This window comes from Anas platyrhynchos, chromosome 2 (genome assembly GCF_047663525.1).
Source record: "Anas platyrhynchos isolate ZD024472 breed Pekin duck chromosome 2, IASCAAS_PekinDuck_T2T, whole genome shotgun sequence".
Lineage (NCBI taxonomy): Eukaryota > Metazoa > Chordata > Aves > Anseriformes > Anatidae > Anas > Anas platyrhynchos.
The window spans coordinates 138,248,605-138,271,569 of NC_092588.1; the positions used below are offsets into that span (position 1 = coordinate 138,248,605).

The 22,965-nt window shown below is 40.7% G+C and overlaps 1 protein-coding gene and 1 long non-coding RNA gene across 3 annotated transcripts in view; one reads left to right on the forward strand and one right to left on the reverse strand.

Moving 5' to 3' along the window:
• CUBN (cubilin) overlaps positions 1–22,965 on the reverse strand; it is a 140,820-nt gene that overhangs the window by 86,404 nt on the left and 31,451 nt on the right. For both annotated transcript variants that reach the window (XM_005015103.6, XM_072033674.1), the window contains exons 23-28: positions 21,432–21,618; positions 19,081–19,241; positions 18,370–18,551; positions 17,306–17,462; positions 14,533–14,720; positions 1,852–2,011 (exon numbers count right to left, since the gene is read on the reverse strand). In XM_005015103.6, the coding sequence (XP_005015160.4) occupies positions 1,852–2,011; positions 14,533–14,720; positions 17,306–17,462; positions 18,370–18,551; positions 19,081–19,241; positions 21,432–21,618 (1,035 nt within the window). The remainder of the gene's footprint in view (positions 1–1,851; positions 2,012–14,532; positions 14,721–17,305; positions 17,463–18,369; positions 18,552–19,080; positions 19,242–21,431; positions 21,619–22,965) is intronic.
• LOC119716110 (uncharacterized) lies at positions 4,784–9,743 on the forward strand. Its single transcript, XR_005263819.2, has 2 exons — positions 4,784–5,673; positions 5,799–9,743. It is a non-coding gene; the product is annotated as an uncharacterized lncRNA (long non-coding RNA).

Sequence of the window (22,965 nt, forward strand, 5' to 3'; positions counted from 1 at the left end):
TCAGTCTGAAACTCCCAATTCAAAGGCAGCATCTGCTGCATTCCCCAATAGTAGGCGACTTTCTTCACCAAGATTTTTGTTTGTTTGTTTGTTTGTTTGTTTGTTTTCTTGTGCATTAAAAGATTTTCAGAAGGCAGAAGTGAACACAGCACTTGGACCACAGCAACATATCTAATTTTATCCAGTCTAGGGCAGCAGTATACACTCAGACAACATAGCCACGAAGGGCAAGAGGGCTACCCATATCTGTGTGTCACCAATCCAGAAAAAAAGGAAATGCCTGCAACATACAGAAAGAAGACAACTGCAGGCAGCTCTGGAGGAACTTGCACTCATATTACAGGTTGTCAGGAGTCACAGCTGTGATGTGCAGAGCCTGCAATGACTTCCCTAGAAGCCAGCCCTATCTGAACCCACACATCCTGCTCTGCTGCTCAGACATGGTCCCACATTAGCAGTCTGGGCTTTGTTTCATGCCAGAAACAAACAGAGGGGCAGTGCTGGCTGACAGAGAAGTGAATGTGTCAGTGCAGAAAAGGAGTGCAGGGGGGGTAGGAGAGGGCTGGAGAGTCCGGGAAATGATTGCGGTGGGGGGAGCTGGAGGGAAAGCACAGAGTGCTCACCACGCAGGCAGATCTTGGAAAGTTTTGAGAGCTTTAGAAAAGCAAGTTCACCCAGAACCATGGCTACTGTATGGAGCTGATGTCATCTGGCTCTGTGCATAAAAGCCTCCACTTTTTCTTCTTTTGTGTGGTCCCAGAATGACATCACCTCGGAGCACAAGAACATACCTTTGTGCTGCGGCACTTCCCCTGCTGGCTCTGCCACACATCTCACTCCTCCCGCTTACGTCCCTCCTTTGCCCAGAAATGCTCCTTGACCTCCACTGAATGCAAAACAGCACTGTCTAGTCGGAGAGAGCCTTTTGGGAGCCCGTGAACTCCAGCAGTCCATGGTAGCACAGAGGAGCTCCTATTCACACAATGTATAGCATGCCATACACCTCAGCAACCCGCAGTAGGGCCTCTGCAGCCGATTTCAGCTGCTTTACAATGCTGTCAAAGCTGAATGGTGTGAACTGATTAGACAGACAGGGCAACTGTGGCTATTTAATTATTTTCAAGGTTGAATCCTCTTTGATGGGGTGTACAATAGCATATGATTTAATCTTGTTGCAGTCCAATATTGCTGTTAAATAAGCAGAGTGAAGAAGTTGCGTTTGTAGCCTGTCTTAAGCAGTGTACAATCATTGTACAATCGCTAACAGATTGGTTTATAATTGGCATGCATGCTTGCCTATTTAACGAGGCCTGTGACACTCTTTGTGACAAGCAATACAAGAGAAAAAAAAACACCCAAAGCACATCCTGGCCAATGTTATTTCATGCAGAGAAAGGAGGGGGGCAGAGGCTGGAAGGTTGGAAGTGAACGCACTGCCCAAGAAAACAATCACCACTAAAGAAAACTAGAGAGAAGCCTGCAGAGAAGGAAAAAAAAAAAAGAGCCTATAGGAATCAGACAAACTGAGAGCTTGTTTCCTATTAGAAAGTCCAAGTCCCCCTTGAATGGTGTATATCTCCTTTTCAGCACATAAATTCTGAAGGTGCGCCTCATCCTGTGCCTACTCCTGTAGATGAAAGGGTATTTTGCTTACAGATAATCTTCAAAGGTATGTATGTACAGAAACATTCACTGAGAATGTATTGGAGCAATTATGAGTAAATGCAATATTTTCAGTGCTCTAATAGGTTATTTCTACTTAGCTGACATGTTGACAACCTAAGCTGGGACTCTACTTTGTATACAGAAAAGAAGAAAACATACTTTGCCTGAAAAACCTGGTCAACTTACCATTGACATGCCACAGCATCTGGAACCCACTTCTAGCATTCAGTCCATCAGAATAAAATGCCACATGGAGACTGGTCCCTGTGGTGCTCCCTGCCAGCGGAAGAGACTGTCCACAGAAAGTACCTATCAGGTTGGATCGTTCATCAGGTCCATCATAGAGCTGAAATGAAACAAAGAATATCCCAGTAGGTAAAAAGCAGCTCCCCAGTTCTTAGTGTTTTGCATAGGATGTTGAAGAAAGCACTGATGCTCCAACACACAGCCACCCTGATGCAGCAATATCAGCCATGGGGAATGTGGGAAGGTTTGGATGAAACAATGACCATATGCAACTGCAATATGTCTTAAAACCTGGCTGCACATCATGTGGAGCAGGAATGTCTTGGTGTTTCTGTTTTGGTGTGTATTGGGGGTTGGTAGGGAAGAATATAAGGGGCAAACACAACAATGAACTGAAATAGAAAGAAAAAGGGGATGTCATAGGTCCGATTTTACTATGCATCTAACATACTCAGTGCCTCCGAACCCTTTGGTGGTAACCCAGATTATTTGCTTATTTCTGTAAGACTGCACTCAGGTGATTTCAGGACAGACTGAACTTATGGTGGACTAAACCAAGGAGTCAGCATCACCAGAGCCTCACAGTGTAGTGACGGCAAACTGAAAACAAAAAGCAAAACAAATCCTCAAAAACCACAAGGCAAAATTCACGTTTGTTTATTTTGTCATGTTCTTATGCTAGTGTCCTACTTTGGAGGAGAAGTGGAGTCATGATTTCTGAACTTTTGCACCTAGAAATACTTTACAAATCATATTCTACGTGATGGTATTTTGACAGTCAGAGTGTTGGCAGATGTAGCCAGCCTGAAAATCTTTCTGTTCCCCAAACACAAAAGAGAATTCTTCCATCCTACTCTTGAAACACTAATGCTCTAAAAAAAATGGAACAAACAACATGATAAGGAAATATTCCTGCATTTAAATCTTAAAATCTGAAGCTAGTCAGATGCTCCCATTTAAATAAAAACACTTAAGACATGTTTTCATGGAGTCATAGTGGGTGCCCTGAGCTTTTGCACCTCTTTACATCAGTTGTCTCCAAACAGGTTTAAAGACTTTTTCTCATCCTAGCCAGTGGATATGGCACTTTTTTCATATCCAGTAAATCACACTGAATATGCATCTATGTTCTTCACCAAGTATTGCAGTGCTCACTGTCATTATTCAGGGAGAAAGGTGTATGATCTTTGTAAACCTGGTAAAAAATAAACATAAATAAATTGCATTTGAATATGATACCAGACTGCCAGTTGTTGTCAAATTATGAGTTGCTTTACTATTTCTTCTTTAGTTACTGTGATTCTGAACATTTAGAATAACAGGAACCCTCATGCTTTTTTACCACTTTGCTGCAGTTTGTCCAACCTTCTGTCTCACAGAATAGCACATCTTCCTAACACAACCCAGCAAACTACTGGCACAGAAACCATGTCTGAGCATTCTCATTGTGAGTTTTTGGCATGTTTCCTTTCAGAATTTCAACAAAAACTTTTCTCTGTTCCGAAGCCATCACCATAAAATTCTCCCCACGCAAAGAATCAAATCTACGATCTCTAGATAGACAGCCAAGGTTTATTTATCTTTGCTCTCCACTCAAATCTCTTTTCTAAATACCTCTGATTCCACTAACAATTCACCTACATTGAATGCCGATAATATGGAAGTGTGATATTACAGTAAATATTGACTAACCGTGCTAGCTACTTCTTTTGCACATTTTCCAGCACTCACGTATGATAATCAATAATTAAGCCCTCAGCTTTTCTCTTCAAGATGTTGGTCTTGCAAAACTTTCAGAAACCGTGTTGTTGATTTAAGACATAGCTGGGGGCCAGAAGTCTACTCAAGTGGTTTCAAATCCTCAAGCTGACAGTCAGGTTTGAATGTGTTTTTTCAATAAAAAAAAATAAAATAAATTGAATGTAGTTCAGCCAGAAGTTAGGGGTAAATTGCAGGAATAATTCTATGGTAATATTTCATGGCCTGTTTTATGGCTTGTGACCTTGAATCTTTCTGTTTTTCAATCCTCTAATGCCATGAAATGCCCAGAGCATGAGGAATGTATTGGAACTTGAGAACTATCATGCCGTGGTGAAATCAGAAAAGCCTGAAAGTTTCTACTTGCCAACTGATTGCTGGTAGTTCTTGCAAAGCCTTGACCAGATGTGTTTGGTAATTGATATAAAATTATCATAAAGATTAGATGTTAACGAGTTGCATTCATCTGCATTCTTTCCAAATATAAAGCTTGACATACAGATGACACCAGCTGACATACAGATGAGCTGCTCCATGCCCAGCATTACAGTTAGGACGTTCTCTCAAGCCAGGCTGAGACCTTTACGCATTCTTCTATGGCTTAAGCTCAGCAAAATGAAATAAGTCAGATCCAATTAGATTTTTAGTAGTGCTACTTCCTTCGATGGCTTTGTGGTATATACGACTCATTTGTGTGGCTTCAAGCCATGGAAATCTTACACCAGAAAAATGTGAATGGGGAAGAATGAATCAATGTGGGGACCACGAATCTGAGCTCTGAATGAGAGCCAAAGAGACACATATTCAACGATCAGCCGTTAGCTTTGGTGATTACAAATTAAAAACTTTCTAAAGAGCTATGGACTAAATCATTTCAAATCAAAACAAAAAAAAACAAGCTTCATGAGTCTTCCGTAACTTTGAATCATCGGGGAGTGTTATTTTTATCTAAGACGGCGAGCGTCACATTTCTGTGTAATTTGCCCTGAAAACAGCCAGTGGGTTTTTCACGACACAAATAATGGTCACCATGGCAATCCCTTCATGCGGCGCTGCCCCGTGGTGCTCGGTTCAGGCTGGAGTTTCACAGGAAATTCGAGTGCCTGGCCAGCTGTAACTCATTGAGAGAGGCAGAGCCACCGCTGCTAGAATTACAGAGGGTTTTTTTTCAAGCTGTCTTTCACTTATAAATGAAGGGAACAGCTGTGTGTTTTCACAAAGCATTCTGAACATCGAAAACCACATCTTGCTCTCACACAAATACAGGCAAGTGAAACTGAAGCTGAGCGCCCATCTCATGGGCCACAATTTCTCTTCTGATCTCCGAGGCAGTGTTTCTCATTTAAGGGCCTGCTTTGTCAGCTGTGCCATCCGAAACTGCTGCAAATCGAGGGAAAGCCCTTCCCCAGGCAACACGAGGCATGGCACTGCCTTGGTCTGCGCAAGGTTAGCCACTCCAGCAGCATACTGGCTGTAGGAACTGGGCACGGGGCTCCCTCCCAGCTAACCACTGGGAGGAGAGCATTTACTCCCTTTCCATGCAGGGAACCCTTCTGTTATTTATTTATTTATTTCTTCAGGCCTGTTAGCCTCCATTAGAAAATCCAAGGGCTTTGTAATGATATTGACAGATACTGCAGCACAGTTTAAGATCCTTAGCATGGCAAAAAAAGCAAAGCCTCCCTTCCCCCTTAATGAAACCAGCTGCCCAGCAGCACTCAAGAGTGCTTCATTACATTAGCCCACACCCAGGCACCAGGTCCAGGCCATGATGCAGTACCTTCAGATGAATCATTACGCTTAGGTTCAATAACTGCTATGGGAAACCCCTTATCAGGTTGCCCAGGAGCAGGCGCGTAGGCTGACGCAGCAGTGCGAAGGGGAGGTACTAGCTCTCTAGGGGATGAATCGGGCTGAGGGACTGCCCTGCAGCAAGGTGGCAGCTGAAAACCATCTGCTGAAGGTTGGAGCAGGGCCGTGACAGCAGGCTAGCCGAGGCTGCAGGTAGGGCTCGGCTCGGATGGCTCTCCCAGAGGAGACACGGTGGTCACCAGTGGCCAGTGGATGTTGGCTTTCTGGACTCGTCAGCCTGGAAGCATGTCACTAACACCAGTAATGATGATCTGCAGGCCACAGCTGTTCGCCGCTCTTCGGAGGAGCAAAGCAAAGCGCATGACCTGTGGCAGAGGAGCCCATTGCCAGAAGTGGAGTAAAGGCTCGGTGACTAAGCTTACTGGAAAACAGAGTTTGCTATGTGGAAAGAAGTGAATTGGAGGAAAGAAACTTTGAATGTGCAGCGGGGACATTTTGCAGCCGAACGCCTTGTCAAGACTATTTCCTCTTGCAAAGTGAGCCTGGCAGGAGCCTTCCAGACAGGTAGCGGGGCTCCATCTGTTCTGTTCTCCTAGCAGGAAGCTGATTTTTCTTAGGGCAAAACTTTAAATTTCTCTGTGAAAAGGGATATTTTTTCATCAGAAAAATTATTATAATGGGAAACTCCTAGCCTAATCTGCTCTGGAAAAAAAGCTGCTTACAAATATTTGATAGGAAGAAGCCATAGTTTTGATCTGGAGATGATGGACTCATCAAAGGCAAGCTTTCAGTTTCCTATGAGGGGATAAGCCATCCTATGAATACTGATCCCCCTCATTTTTAGAAGGGATCATTCAGAGTTCTCATTTTCATTGCCAATAATTCTATTTTGGGCAGATAATTCTATTATCTGTCATCAATAAATCTATTATCAGATGGCATTCATTCATTGTATGATAATGAATAATTACATCAATTATTCTCTCAATTTGAGTCATTGTTTGTAGTCTGAAGACAACACCACAACAGGTGTGGGCTGTCTGCAGAATTCAGGAAAGGAGATTACACCTTAGATTAGATCACCATGACAAGTGTCCTACCCACCACTGGAGCCTCTAGAGACATCCTTGAGGAGCTATTCTGACACAGACAAGCATCTCCTTCCCCTTAAAAGTGTGAAACCTAATATGGCATTGTTTTGACTGATCTAAACACTAGAGGCAGTGATTACAGGTAGCAGCTCTTCCTGAAGGGGTAAGTTTTTGAGAAGGAAGTTGTGATGACATCGCAACAAATCTGTTACCAGAAAATGAAATAATGCAAAAAACAGGTAATATAATCATCATCCAACTACCAGAATGCACTACAAAAAAATAGATCACCACTAATTGTTAAAGCAAGAATTAACACAGGTGAAAATAATCCATTTCCAAGCAGTACATTTCCTTTGAAAAGAAATAGAGTGCAAGCTTACGAACCTGCAGGTCTGTCAGCCAGAGAAAAGAAACAAAGTGAAGCTGCAGGATGTGGCACATTGCTCTAGCTTAACACCGCAGCAACATAGCTTTCACAGAAACAAAGGCAGCTTAAGATTTCCAGTGATTTACTGTGAAGCCTTGTTATTTTTATCTCTGCACAAACAGGAGACTGACATAAGGTTATGTTTGTGTTTGCAAGATGAAAAGTGTTTGAAGGTACCACCTGATAAAGGCCCTCCTTCTATAAACTCTCTATAAATAATGTTTTATAAGTAATAAGTAATGTTTTAGAATCATAGAATGGCTTGTTTTAGAAGGGACCTTAAAGATCATCTAACTCCAGCCCCATTAATATTTGCATATGTTTATGCCCTAGATGACCCTTGATAAAACTCCTTGCTCTGACCACGGTGGGCAATTTCCTTCACTAATTACCCATTTTCTTCCATAGTGCAATAGAGTTTATCATGGGTCACTGGACATATAGATACACCAGTTAATCTCTTTGTGATATATCTAACATATGGAAATGTATAAATGTTTTATAATAGCAAGAGTTGTATCAGAATCTGTGTTTTGTCGTATAACCCAAGCCTGAAATACTAATAGAATATCCTGAGTTAGAAGGGACACACAAAGATCAAGTCCAACTCCTGGATCCCCAAAGGACCACCCAAAAATCAGACCATGTGTCTGAGAGCATCGTCCAAATGCAGGCTCAGAGCCGTGACCACTTCCCTGGGAAAACCCTTTGAAAATTTCAAGCAAAGGTAAATTCCACATCGAACTGCAGTGACATTTTTTAAAGAAGTCATCTCTTACAATCCTGTTTACTACCTCCTCAAAGAAAACAACCAGAACTTCTGACTGTGGACAAATCTGCTTATTCCAAACTTTCTAAGAAAGCCTTATTTCTGCAAATGATATAAGAATAACAGCAGAAAGCTGCTACAGTGGAAGAAACACCTTACAAAGAGACAGGGCTGTGCCTGGGAACACAGCAACTGGGGGAAATGGAGAAAGAGAGCCCACAAAACGAAGCCTAGGCGGGTCTGAGCAGTTTGCAGGGCTGCTGACTTGTGTGCATGGCTCTGTGCTGCTCCTCAAGTGCTTCACCAGTCTGGGTGAATCAAACTGCCAGCACAAGCAACATCATCATGCTGACATTGTCACAGGCCAACGGGTATGGGATCCTCTCTGGGAATCTCCCCATTTGAGAAAATTTGCATCACGTGTAACTGTGGCAATGGAGGAGAGGTGCAGCTTGGTCTTGGCAAAATACAGAAAAAAAAAAAGAAAAAAAAAAAAAAAAGGATGGGGGCGGGGATTGGGAATGTTCCTGTCCATTATGCTTTCAGGAAAACAAAACTGCCAGCTCACAGAAACAGCAGGAAGAGGAGGGACAAGCCCTTCCTCAAAGTTTGGTATGGTTTTCTCTGGCTTTTCTGTGGGCTTCCCTCTGATGAGGGGAAGCTTTGACTAGGTCAGGAGGGCTTTCTCCTGACACCGTATAGCTTCATATTGTGATGCCTGCACTGACTGGGATGAGCGGCTTCATTGCACAGATGGTCCTACACACTGGCCAAGCTTTCCAGAAAAATTTGGAGAATGGGATGAACAAAGGAGAGAAGAATCCAGCACTATTAAATGAGTTACAAATGCTATTTCTCCAGCAAGGGGCACGCACGCTACTATCAGCTACATGTGCTAGTATTTCACAGTCACTTCATTGTACAGTGTTTTTTTCCTGAAGGTACAGGCAAAGTCACATTGCTCTGAGCTGGCAGGGCGTAGACAACAAAATGTCCATGAAGCTCTGACTCATTTTGTAAGTCCAAGAGCAGAGTTTCTGCTGCCTTCCTGTGCCACTCGTGCTTCTTGTCATCTGAGGTTTCTGCAAGCATCATGCAACCATTTCACCACTGACAAATTTAGCAGTTGTGATGTGTTTTTTTTTTTTCTTTGTGCATTTCTAAAGCCTGCTTCTAAGTAACCTTTTGAAAAGTAAAGCCAAAGTGTACTTCAATTGTGGCAATGCAGGCAAATGGGAAAACAGAAAAATCTTTCTGAGCCCTGAGCCAGTCTCGTATAGGGTGAACAGCTTTTGGGCCTGACTTGCTCCTTTTCCTGATTACCCAGATCTCTCACTGAAAATCAGTGCAAGAGCTGAGATGTCCCTGTATACAAATGGTGATGTCTGCAACAGAGACCTGAGGACAGTTGTCACTTTTCATCCCTTCAGTCTTACACCAAAGAACTTCTTGTGAAGGCTCATAAATCCCTGAAGGAATTCAGGGATGGGCTGGCGTGCTGCCAGCTTGCGTTAACGGATACCGCTGCTGCCTGGCCAGCAGGCTGTAATTTGATGTCTGTGTGCAGAACCTGGATGGGTATATTTAATATATCGTCTGGTTCCCCAAGGTGATGTACTACCAGTGACATTTTGTAAATCAATGCATGGCCATAAGCAAAGCCATTCTCTGTGCTTGGAGAATTCCTGCAGCACTTTAAAAAGGCACAGTAATAAATAAAATGTCATAATGTTAATCTCCTAATACAGTTTAAGTATATTTACTAATTACAAGTACAGAGGAGAGCAAAACTAGAAACGGGGTAAGCTTCCTTTCCCCTATGGGAAGCTAACAAAAAAAAGAGGATGACCAGCTGAGTGCAAGAAACAATTATCTAATGCATTATTCACAGATGGAGAAAAAGGATGTTATGGCACATCTCTGGAATGCTGCTGTGGTTTAAAAAAAAAAAAAAAAAAAAAGGACATATCCTGTTACTACCAGAAGGAAATTAAACAGTTCTAGGGAGCAGATGTCATATTAATTACTGTACTCATTTGATAACATCTATATATAAAGGACGCAGTGGTATTTTAACCACCTAAGTCTAATCATTGAAAGACGAAAGACACTGGCAGTAAGTAAGGAAGGAAGTGCTCTATTCCAAAAAGGAATAAAGTCCTGCCTTGCAGCCACTGCGGTGAAAGGCCACTGTGGTTATCAGCCAGACAGCTGTCCTGATAAGGTGTGCTTTTACATTAACCCAGTGTAATACCATTGGTGATACCTTTGGGTTAATGGTAATTCCATCCTTGCCACTAGACTAACATGCTGCACAGGTCAAAGGGCATGAGGTTTAGAGAGCTCCGAATCTTGTCCTGCCACATGACATTTTACTATCTGCTTATCAGGCTGGTGGCATCTTGCAAAAAGCTGGGCAAGGTCTTCCCTGTGTTTATAAAAGCAAATGCTAAACAGACTGGACTTCCATGGAAGGTTATACTTTGTGAACAGAAGAATATAGAGGAAGTTTTTAACTGCAGGACAGGAAGATTAGTGGTTTTCAAATAATATTTTTCTTAGATAAGAGAGGAGTAAACTTCAGTCTTACTGCAGGACTCTGATCTTCAGGCAGTAACATTACATTCTCCATACTTACAAAATAGCTTTGTTTCTGTGGAGATTATGTTCTGTCATACTAAATAAGAAGGTAATTCATCATTGTAGATGGGGGTTAAATATATGCTTGTTCAGCTAATAACCTGGTGAGTTTAGAGGAAGGAATGACATTTTCATGTCATTGTCTGCAATATCTCACTGTCTTCAGGCTGATGACTCCCCTAGAAATACTAATGTTAGGTTATTAGGCCAAGCCACAGCATGAAATATAATTTAAAGAGCTTCCAATCTAATTACGGTTAGTCCAGCATCACAAAGAACCAGTCTGCTCTTTGGGTATGCCTTGTATCTTATCATTGCCACTTCTGTAAAAGTATTTATCACAAGCAAGTCATCTTTTATTCTTGAAATATCACTGTAAAGCTCCCTGCGAAATGCCAGGCATCCTGTGAGCATTACCAGCAATGAGCCAACATTGTCTGACAGGCTGATACGCAGCACACTGAGCGTTTGCTGAAGTGCTCACATCAGATTCATGCTGGAGGCTGCCACTAGAAAAATCTGCAGGTTTGCCTCATTCCAACACTGTCCCTTCTTGATTTCTGGCACCTAAGCACAAGGGCAGAAAATCACCACCAAATCAGAGGAGCAAAGCTTCTTCCCTCCTGCCTGGCACAGGTATAAATCCTTTTAATCTCCCGCAGCAGTGGAGATGCAGGCCCTGGCCAGGCCAGGCCGAGTCAGAGTCACTCAAGGCTCCCTGCCGAGAGCGACTGCTGCTCACCATGAGTAATGCCAGCCAGCAGCTGTTCTGGCTCACGACAAGCATCCCATGATCAAAGGAGAAAAGGAAATAGGTAATGCAACACACGGCTGATTTCTCATTGCACAGCTGTGACTGCATTTCAGTCTGAGATAGCCGTGCACTGCACTTGCACTTGCCTGTACCCTTTGGACATCTGACTATCTTGTTCCTCAACTTTGATTTGAAACCGTTATTTGCTCTAAGTGATGATAACATCTTTGGTAACAGCCAACCACTAGGAATACCTGTGTGAGGGACCTTTTGGTTTTGTCATTATTCATATTCAATTTCTGACTCATATGGGGATTAAGCCAGGGAGCAAACAGCAAATGAATGTCTTCTGTGTGTATCAGATTGAATTAGTCAGGAAGCAGAATGCTCTTCGCATATACTGCATGTGGGTTTGGGTCAGAAGAGTAGGCTATAATTAAACACAAAGCTGAAGAACAGGCCCTTTTCCATTATAGAGAGTGGGACCCAAACCGCAGTGTCTGGGCCAGGGGCAGCAGTACCAGGAATGCAGCCTTCCCTCTCTAGCTCTCCCCGCCCTACCAACCACCGTAATTTTCTCCTACAGAAATCAGAAAGATTTTCCAAAAAATCAGAGTTCTAGTTTAAGACACTAATGATGTCATAAAAATAGGCATTAAATCTATTTCTCCCACTGTCTTAAAAGCAGCTTTGTTCATCATTTTCTTTTGCAACTACCATTTCTTGATTGTACTCTGTTCAGCTCTCTGCCACAACACCTCTGCAGCATTTCGTCTCATCTTTCTGTATCACTCATCTCTTTCCCTGAATTCCTCTGCCATCACAACTGTGATCATCAGCTAATCCAACCTAACAGCTAGCCCTCATCCTTCCCAACCCCAGCCTCCCATCAAGTATTAGCAAATATTGCCACCAAACCAGCCCTCTGCTAACTACCACGGATCACCAGGCTGCTCCTGTTGGGGCAGTCACAGAGCTAAGAAACAGGCATGGTGTTGCTGCCTGCTGCAAGGGGCTCAGCTGGAAGAGCTGCTGTCACCAAGCCCCAAGGAGGTGGGAAAAGGGATACCTGAAAGCACCTGGGGGAAGAGAGCACCTGATCAGCACCAGTGGCCACTCAGTCCTGTGAGTGGAGCAATGTGGAAACAGCGTGAGCAGCAGCTGCCAATTTTCTCTAAGAAAACGGTGAAGAGCTCTGGCACATGGTCTGTGCACCACCCGCTTGGACTGCAGTGAACAGGATTATACCTCTGTTTTCCCAGTCTTACAGTCAGCCAGGGCATCAGAGCTTTCCCCTTTTAGGCCTCTTTGCAATAAACAAATCTCAAAACTAGCATGTGGCAGAAAAGTAATTTTATATCAGCTGAACAGCTATGACTCTTTGTCTTTTTTTTACATTAACCCTTTTTCCAATTTGCCATGGAATCAGATTCCGCATGGATTTCATACCGAGAAGTCCCAAATATCTGCAGACTACTTAGAAAGTGAACCACAGACTTGTTCCAGATGATTCCCCCTTTCCCCTACACCACAGAGCACTTCACAGCCTTGCCAATGTGCTCCCTTTCGCAAGACACAGGGTGAGAGCAAATGCTAGTCAGTTCCCTGGCTGGTTCAACCTTGTTCTCTTTTTTTACACTATGGCACATATTTGTGCAGCATGCAACAACCGAATAAGAACATCTTTTCCAAGTGGTATTTCTTAATGGCATTTGGAGAAAGACTTCTTCAAGTAATGTGACATGAATTGCAAATTAAAGCCTCCTTAACACACTTCATGACTCTCTTTTTCCCTTGCATTTTACTCTTTATACCTCTGCATTTTACTCTTTATACCTCTTTCAGTCTGTGTTTTCTTTGCTTGGAAGCAATGAAACATTGTTAAAACAAAGAGTACTTTTCTGCTACCCATCTGCTCCCTCCCTCTGATGTGTTTTATTTCTGTTCTTTAAGTGCTTTGGATCAGGTCCTTGCCTCTGGCACTATTTCTCCAGCCTTGAGCTACGCCTAGAAGAGTGTTTTCTGGCAAGTTTGTTGCTCCTCACTGGCTGGCTACTGTGTGCAGGGCTCCTGCCTTTCACGGATCAAGGGCTTAGGGATCTGGAGACTAGCACTGGCCTCTCCATTTGGCTCCAGTATTTCCTTTTCAGACTCCTCACAAAAAATGAACAAGGTTTTAAGCAACTTCTGCTAGCTCTCAATACAGTGCTCCCTTGTTTATTTTCTTTGCATGTCTATTATTTCTTTCCACTCCTGGCCAATAACAGAATAAATTTGGAAAAAAAAACTCCACTTTTTGCCAGTTTATTACCAATTTTTGAGCTCTGAAAGAAGGCATAATAAGGAGTTAGGGGGAGTGAGGGAGAACGTCTAGAGGGAGTTCATTAGCCCAACGCCAGGCCTGTTGCTTGACTTTCTGCAAGAGCCCGCTGTAAGTAAGCATCCCAATAAATGTGGGCACGGTTCCTTAGCTCTCTTGTTGGCTGTAAGTAGCCTTCTCTAATATGTCTCTAAATTTCAATTCCTCTTGTGCAAAACCTAAGTAGAGCACAGGGGCTGTGTTCTGGCATCCTGTACAAGGGTGAGATGTGAAGGATGGATTGGTTCAGCAAAAGATTGAAATTGTAAGCAGAAGATTATAACCTTCAGTATAGCAGTGATCATGACTGCATTCTACTTCACACAGCATGAAGTACAAAACTGAGAGAAAATACATCTTCAGACGTCCTAGAAATAGATTTTTTGAGGAATCGAAATAAGAAAATATTTGTCTTTAGATTGACTGGATTGTTTCATTTAGCTAAAAAAACTCTTCTGTGGATAATTTCAATTTTTTTCAGTCCTTTTAAAGAATTAGGTTAACTATGACAAGTAGGTTAATGTAATCAAGAGACACAGCAACCTTCTATTAAAAATTGTAGAATTAAAATATTTTAAAGCTTTTGAACATTTCCCATTACTTTTCAGATGAAACTGAGAAGAGAATAATTGGGTCCACTGTGTTTTAGTAATCATTACTAATCTCAGAATTTCTTCCACTTCTTTACATGACACTGCAATGTCATCTCGCTGCAGCCAAAAAAAACACTGCATCTAATCTAAGTTGGTATCTAGGCTCTCAGTAGCAAATCTAGGCACCTGCGTCCTCCCTGCTGCGGACATCTGTCTTAAGGCAGGATGAATTGGTCTCTGGCAGTGCTTCACTCCCTACTGACCACAGTGGAAATAGGGAAAATACATTTGGACACACAGCTTTTAATGGCTACATTTAGATAAGATAAATTTACCCCTGGTCTTCTGCATCCTCGTTGTTTTTCATTATTGGAGAAGATCTGGTAGTTCTTGTTTCTAAAACCCGAGTACATACCTTCAAGTAGTCAAAGTCACAGTCAGATCCATCTTCTAAATCAAAGGCTGTGAAGCTATAGTTGAGCGTGTTCCCCATTGTTGCTTGAATGGTCCAGTTGCAGTGCTCACTTAAGGGGTAATTATTTGGATAATTTAAACTTTCCAATATGCCATGGCTACGGTTAACAGTCAGAACTTCGTGGCAATCTGAAAAAGAGGTGATAGATTATATCTGTGCAGTGTTTTTTAACTCAGTATCTCAAAAATACTAATTGAAATTATGGGTACCATTATGAGGTGAAAAATATTTTTATCCACAGATTAAAGAAAAAAAAAAAAAAAAAACAGGCAAAAAGAGAATTGAAAAAAAAAAAAAAAAAAAGAATGGTCTTCTTTTCTGGCACTTGCAGACTTATCAGCCAGTTTTTATATTGTGGCATAGATTATATTTTTTTTTTTTTGGGGGGGAAGGGGGAGAGAGGGACTATTTTCTTCAGTTTTAAACACATGGTTATTCCTGAAACATATTTTCTTCTATTTATTTTTTATTAACTAATAATAGTTAATAATTTGCTCCATCATTTTGAAACAATTCTGGGGGAGGGTGCTCAACAAAGATTGCCTAGTAGATTAAAGTGGTTTATTTCAGTAAACTAGAAGAAAATAATCCTTGGCTAAAACAACAAATGGAAACTGTAGTGCTTCCAGCTACAGGAACTGGAAGTGAGCACTATATTCTTTCAAAAGCAGCCATGATTTTAATGTTGATTCATATAATAACAGCCTAGCAGAAGTACTGGACACTCACCTGGAATAACAAGAGCTTTCCTTGAAAGACAAAGAAATTTAAAAATAACCTAAACCAGACAAAGAATGAAATGACAACTATGGCATTATGTCAGTGAGTCTCATTTTCCTGAATCTGTCTTTCACTAAAGACAGATGTCAATACGGGTGATTCCTTCTCTGGAGACAGTGTACAGTGTGTGTCAGGAGCAGAGCAGTGTGATGCACAGACAGGACGTGGGCAGGAGGAATGGAGCAGGACGAGATGCTTGCTTTGCACAGCAAATCTGCAGTGTCTGAACAACAGAAATAGCTGAGATTCACTTGCAAAAATCTTCTATTGTCTGTCAAAAAGAATAATACACCTACCTCCTGCACATTTTTTGGATTCTTTCCAAATGATTTACAGAGCAGCAAGGTCTGTGTTTTTAGGAGTTCAAAATGCTCAGAATACAGCTGAGGGTCAGGGTCAGGGTCTAGTGGAGTGGAGCTTTTCTGCAAAGCTACACTGAAGCATATAACTGTTTGAAAGGACGGGATGAAGAGCATGAAATGGATTCTGAAGAATGCAAAATGGGCAAAAGCTGCTACCCCCTGCCATCAGGATTTTATTAGAAACTTATCAGGCACAAAGGTGCCTTTGATTGTTAATTTGATACGATGTTTTCCTTTGCAATGTTTTCCAATTCATCATTGCCTTTCTTTCATGCTCATATAAATGCATCTGGCGTCTAAACATCCTTCTTTTACACCACTAGTTCCTACATAATTTTAGCTTTTGGATAAGCTACTGAAAGCTTTCTTTGGTGCATGTGCAACTTCAGGAATTAAACATGAATGTAAAGCATAGCTCATACATTATCTGGTACCTCTACATCTGAAGGTTTTCTGAGTGCTTTCCATTTAATTAATGGAAGGGGGAGAAAGAACCCTATTCCAATGTATTGTCTTGATTTTGCAGTCTGAAAATTTCAAGGTAGATTATATCTTTATCTTTATATATATAGGTATCTTTATATATATCTTTAAGGAATTAGGGAGCCACCACTACTTCACCCTTCTAATTATAGTGTGTGCCATGTGACGAATAGCTTTGTTGGGTTTTGGTTTTTGTTCCAAATTCATTTACTAGTGCAAAATGTAAGGCAACTTAATGGCTAAAAACCTGAAGCTATCTCTATCAGTTGGGTCTGTCATATTTAGAGTACCCAAAGATACCTATAGCTCACATGTGTGTGGTGAAATTCTGTATCCTCCACAGCATATCTAACTATATACACTAGAATGTATAAGGAGAAAAGAAAACACTGGGACAATATCCAAGGTTATGACTGGGAACAGAAAACTTTAATTCTTCATGTATATTCTTGTATTTTGTTTGTTTGTTTTGCCAAATGTTAATATTCCAATATTTTGGGGTAGAACAACTGTACGTAAAAATGTGTGCAAGAAAATTGTGACCCTTACCACAAAATATAAAAAATGAAACTCTTTGAAGTGTTCCAGGTAGGCTAAATGATGCCAAGCACCTGAAATAATCCACGAGGGCTGAAGGTAACACCTTTACCCTTAGCAATCCTGCCTCACAGCAGCTATAAGGGCATAGAAGCCTATATTCTATCTGCCTTCTCTATTAAAAGGTCAGGAGGCTGCGTAAACAGATGAGAAAGAATACTCCAATTTACCCTGTTAGGAACTTCCAACACTTGGTATTCTGAGTAACTCTGGAGTGGAAAGTACCACTGATACAAGTAATAGCAGCAGGGCCAGCAGGGCCACCTCACCAACTTTCTTCTAGGGAAGAGATTATCTCTGTGGTGGGTAGAGGGGTAGTTAATTTTTAGTTCTCTGTGTCTTGTGACTGGAGCAGACTAAAGAATCTAGGTCAGTGATATGCTCCATGCTTTGTTCTGTGTTCAGGAATAAATAAGATCATGGACTGCGAGACAGTTTCAGGACCAAGCTGAACTACAGAAACATGTTCTTATCTTGTTTTGCTTACTTACCTTGTTTGTATTTAGCTAAAAAACCTCCACCTTGCAGACTGCTATCTGTCCTTAGTTTTATGTACACACTGTCTCCACTTGAACGGATGAGTTGTGGTGTCTGAGTCCCACAAAATTTACCTAGCTGTTTAGCATTGCTGCTGTTGCCATCAAATATCTTAATGGAAAAAAAAAAGAGAGAGAGAGAGAGAAGGGTAGGGAATTTAGAAGCAGGCAGAAAAGTGTGTTGGTTCCTCCATAAAATATAATTTCGGTGATTCTGCTGGTTGCTACAGAATTTGAGGAACTAGAACTGTTTCAACTTTGATAGCACAATGCTGACTATTGAATTTACTAAAGCTGGTAGCATTACAAATCTAAGTAATTTCCCCTGCCAAATGTCTGTTTAGGGGATTGTTTCTGGGTACACAAGAGGTTAAATACTATTTTTTGCTCAAATGAAGCCTCGCAGGCATTTCAGAAACAAGCAGATCAGTGGAAAAACAGGAAGCCAATAATCAAATACTGGTGGGTTTGGAGGGGCTTACTCACTCATAGGGGAAAACTGTGCTCCACTTCAATTCTAATAAATATATTCATATAATTTACCAACAATTTGAATATGGAATTTGGGATTAATAGTAGGGTTATTTACACTATTGTGCCATTTTCCTTGTAATTTGCTAGGAGACCATACTTAGTCCTTGGCCCAAAACACAGTGAATTTAATAGATGTAGACCTATTTTTGTTTAAGTGGCCCATCTAGACATAAATGCTTTTCTTACCTTTGTGCAATACACAGACACCACTGCCTGTCTTCTTGCTGCTCCGAACCACAGAATCATAGAATCATTAAGGTTGGAAAAGACCTTCAAGATACAGCTGGTCCAACCATCTCCCTACTACCAACATCACACATTAAACCATGTCCCTGAGCACCAGGTATGAAGGTAGCATGGAGCTTTCCTGTTCTGGGTCTGTTCACATATCAACATTTGAAGACCAAAGCCATGTGTTTTTCTTTGCCTCTGCATTCATTGTACTTAGCTGCCTGCTGTGGAGCAAAGGGTCATGGGGTACATACCGCAAGGTAATCAAAGTTGCACTTTGAGTGATTCTCTAGATGGAACTGTTCAAACTGGATTTCAAACGGGGTTCCTCGGTTTCCTCTGAGCAACCAGTAGCACTCTGAATTGCGATAATATGGCATAGGGTAGTTGGGAGACATGAAGATGCCAGAAGCTGTTGTTAAAGTCCCACCACAACCTGATAATGACAAAGAAACCAAACCAACATTTAACATCAAAAACAGTGGAGAGTTAGAGGTTATGTGTGAGATACACGATATTAAATTCTTTCATATGCCTTGAATGTCGTGAGTGATAAACCAAAAATCTGCATTAAGACAACAGTAAGTGGAAGGGAGCCAGTAGCACCTAGAAGTATTAACCTTCTAATTTATAGACTGCTCCTGTTTGATAGTTACTTTCCAAATAAAAACATCTTCATTAAATTCTTGCTCACCACTACTTTTCTAAACACCAGTGAAAGCTGATGCTACATTAAATCTAGGGAATAGTATATCCTTCTCATGGAGAAAAACAAAGTCCATAGATCAAGAAAGTTAAGTTCTTGATATAAAAAACCTCAGTATATATATGCCACTGTATAATTAGCAGAGAGATTTTATGACATGGGAAGCAGAAAAGATGTGGGGAAAATGTTAGAAATAAAATACAAATGAAAGATCAATGAGACGTGCAAAACAGTTTTATACTTGGCATACTCATTTTACCTGCTGATGTGCCATCCCACTCTGCTGAAAATCCCTGTCTTGTGCCAAATATGTCACTTACAAACTTTATCCACAGCTTGTTACCATGAGAGATTATAACAGGAGGCAGGTCTGTACCACAGTATTTTCCAAGAACAGGAGAAGTTTCATAGCCTCCATCTCTAGAATGACAGAGAATAAAAACCTTGGGTCAAAGAAGGAAAGTGTGAGAAACGTTAAGACGGCAAAAAATCTTGGAATTCTTTCAGGCCTGGGAAAGACTAAACCTGGTTTTTAATCTTCCACAGAAAGACAGCTACTAAATACTGGAGATGTCTTGCTGCTTGTGGTCCTACCACAAGCACCTGCTTGCTGGGTATGTCCAGTGTCTAAACTCAGCTGTCAATACACTGACAGACTCAAGTATCTTGAGTGTATACAATGCTGCAGAAGCAGGACTTTCTCTGTATTCTACAAGGTGGCAGTCAATGGTGTAACCAAAAGTAAACGTCTAATTTGAAGGAAAAACAACATTCTCACTTCTCATTGTCTTGCCTGGCACAAACACAGTTGAGCTAATTTATTTTTTAAAACATGTTTATTTGCCACCACACAAACAGGAATCCATTTCTCAGAACTCATATGATGCATATTTTGCAAGATGCATTCACAATTGTTTCTACAGCCAATTATTTCCATCCATAGTCTTTCAATTACGTAATATTTTCAGTAACACTTTATAATACTTTAATCAGGATGCACATCCAATGTTCTGTTGTGCTGCATGTATCTCATGGGAATAAAAAAAAAAAAAAAAAAAAAAAAAAGATGGTAACAACACGCTTATCAATTGCATTATAATCTTAGCATAAAAATGATATAATTTCATATCAAGCAATCATACTGCAAATATCCTCACAGGTCAATAGAACAACAATAAGTACATTTACTCTTAGATATGTGTCATCTTGATATGATGTTTCTTAAGTAAACAGCAGTACTTTCAATTGTATTTTCACAGGTTTATCCTTGCTTTTGAGAGAAACTTCTGCTTAGATCTTGTAACTCTCAAAGGTCTTTTTTCTTGTCACCCTCCCAAATTAAAGTGCTTGCTGCTATCTCAGGTTACTAGCAGCTGAAGAACTGTGCCAGAAACTCTTCTCACTTGCATCTCAGTCCCTGCAGCTGTGGTCAGATGAACATTTTCTTAGTTGACTGAATGTAGTTTATGCTAGGATACCTCAGGACAAGAACCCAGAGTGGCATCTCAACCAAACTAATCTAGCTACCCCTATTTAAGGGTATCAGGTTTGAGGAGTCATCTCGTGGAAATCCAGTTACAACAGCAGCAATGTGCTGAGTTACACTTGGTGATGTTCTGGCACTATATGAAAACCTAGTTAATACTGCTGGGATCTTTACAGTCACATCAGAGTTAGATCTATCCAATAAATGAATCTTTTCAATTTTTGAGGTGAAAAACTGAAAAAGAAAACTGCTGTAATTCAGGTCAATCCCAAATTAAGGCTGCAACTGTTAAAATAAAGTTAGACTAAACTTAATCTCTGATTGTTGTTTCAAAATGAAACACTTCACTTAGAAAATATTGAAAAAGTCTTTCAGTTTTTCATAACTTTCTCCAGTTTGTATGTACAGCTGAAAACAACCATCAGGAATTTAGAATCTCATTCCAACCAATATGTAGTATAATGTTCAGATTTAGTTCTATCATGGTGCTCCTTGAGGTCATGAAAACTCATGGCACACTCAGAGTCAAAAACCACACTGCAGTTCTGCAGATACAGTTCATCCAGAGAGCTAGCTCAGGAGGAGAAAAATAGGAGCGCTGACAATTCAAAGTACAAATCCCATACAGCAACACATCGTACTACTTGGTGCAAGCTGTGTTGTAAGCATGCAGCTATCTTTCCTACAAGTATTACCTTCTCCCCCTTGTACTTTTCTCTGTCCTCTAAAATTTACTAGAAATCGCCATGTCAATATCCTAAGATTAACAGTGATACCAGGATAGCTAAATATCACAGATTATGCATGTGCCTAGTGCTGCATCACAGAAAATTGCGCTTTAAAGACTATAATCATAAAACAATATTTCATGAAACAAGCAATAAAACTCTTTGTTTCCACTCTGAGGAACAACCAAAATACAGTGCAGGGCAACAGAGTCCCAGAGTCCACACACACTACTTTGGGAAGGTAGCAATTAAGGTTTTCTGATAATGGATTATTCCTTTTCTCACCCTTACAGCACAGATATACAGTTAAAACTATAGCTTCCAAACATACGTGAGTGGATTTGGATAAATTTGGTGGTTATAAGTAATAAGGAAAACAGAAATAATTAGGCTTGCCTGATTTCTACATAATCCTCTGTACAGCGTATATTCCCTTCCAAGGTGAAGTTGGTGAAGCGAAGCACAATCTGTCTGTTTATTCCCACTGTGATGGTGTATATGCACTCTGTCCGGACAGGGTAGTTATTTGGATAGTTTGGAGATGTTAGCACACCAGTTTCAGTACTGTAGTTGTGTGAGCACACTTAAAAAAGAACAGAAACAAGTCTGAATTTTAATATCTGTGTTAAATTAACAGGAAATTTCTATTTCCAACAGACAGAGGAGCAAACATCCTGTGCTCCTGTGCATTATAACACATCCTGGACATATCTTACTGCTGAACGTCATCACTATAAACTGAAAACAGAATCCAGATTTTCCATGGAAATTCTTATATTTGAGTTGATTTTTTTTTCTGCTTTTACCAGAACGCCATGCCTCTTACAAACAGGCAACATGAGAGTAGTTCCAGCTGTCAAGCTGGCTTTGACCTAAAATCCAGGTAAGCAGAAAAGACAAAACTGCGAAGGATGCCTTGATCAAAACCAGAAGTAGGATTCCCAAGTTTCTGGAGAGCAGTGGTGGTGGAAACTGAATGCAGTCTCTAGCTACAAGGAGACACTGTGTTGTTCTTAGGCATTCCCCACAATTAGACCTGGGAGATGGGGATTTTGTATTTTAAGTTCTTTTCCCATTTTCAGGGCCATAAAGGGCAATCACCTGAAAATAGCATAATCTTTGGATTGTGAGGACAAAGCTGTTCTACTTAAAACCTTATACTAAAATCAGTTACATCAATTCTCCTGTGACTGCTGGAGAAGCATCATGGTATTATGAGCTGGAAAGAGGAAAATAGAGTGTACTAATACTGAGCCAGGACCCGAGCAATAATTTTAAAAAATAAATAAATTAATTTAAAAGTTCCTTGAAAACACAGACGTAAAGGCTAGAAATAGAAGTGTCTTCTATAAAATGGTACAGGAGACTTATTCTGGAAAGAACAATTGTCATGTACTAATTGATCACAATCTCATTAAGCCTTTGTGATCTGGCTTCAAAAAGGGCAAGAAGAAATGTGATCCATGTGAGATGTTTCCAGCCACTTGCTTCAATGCCACTACACAAGGCAGTGTTGACATGTCACATGGATAAATGTGGATAACCCTGCTCATCAGTGTTCTAGAAATCAAATAAGAACAGGTAAGAGGGAAATTATGGAGATGCTGTGGAATTAGATTAGAAGGCAAGCAAGATTAGAAGATTTTACATAGTTTAGCTTAGGAGAAAAAGACAGAGAAAAATGTTGAGAAGCATGAAGAACAAGAAAAACGTAATACTCTCTTAATGACAGTACAAGCTCCAAAGTTAGAAACTGTCCGTGAATACAGATACGCAGAAATCAGGAGATAGTTTCTTCCAGGAAGTCAATTTCTAAAGCAACCATTCAACCAACATAACAGAAGCAAAAAGAGGAAAAAAGTCATCTTCTTTTTCTTTCTTTCTTCTTTTTTTTTTTTTTTAATGATAGTTTGATTAATTTTAAAATGGG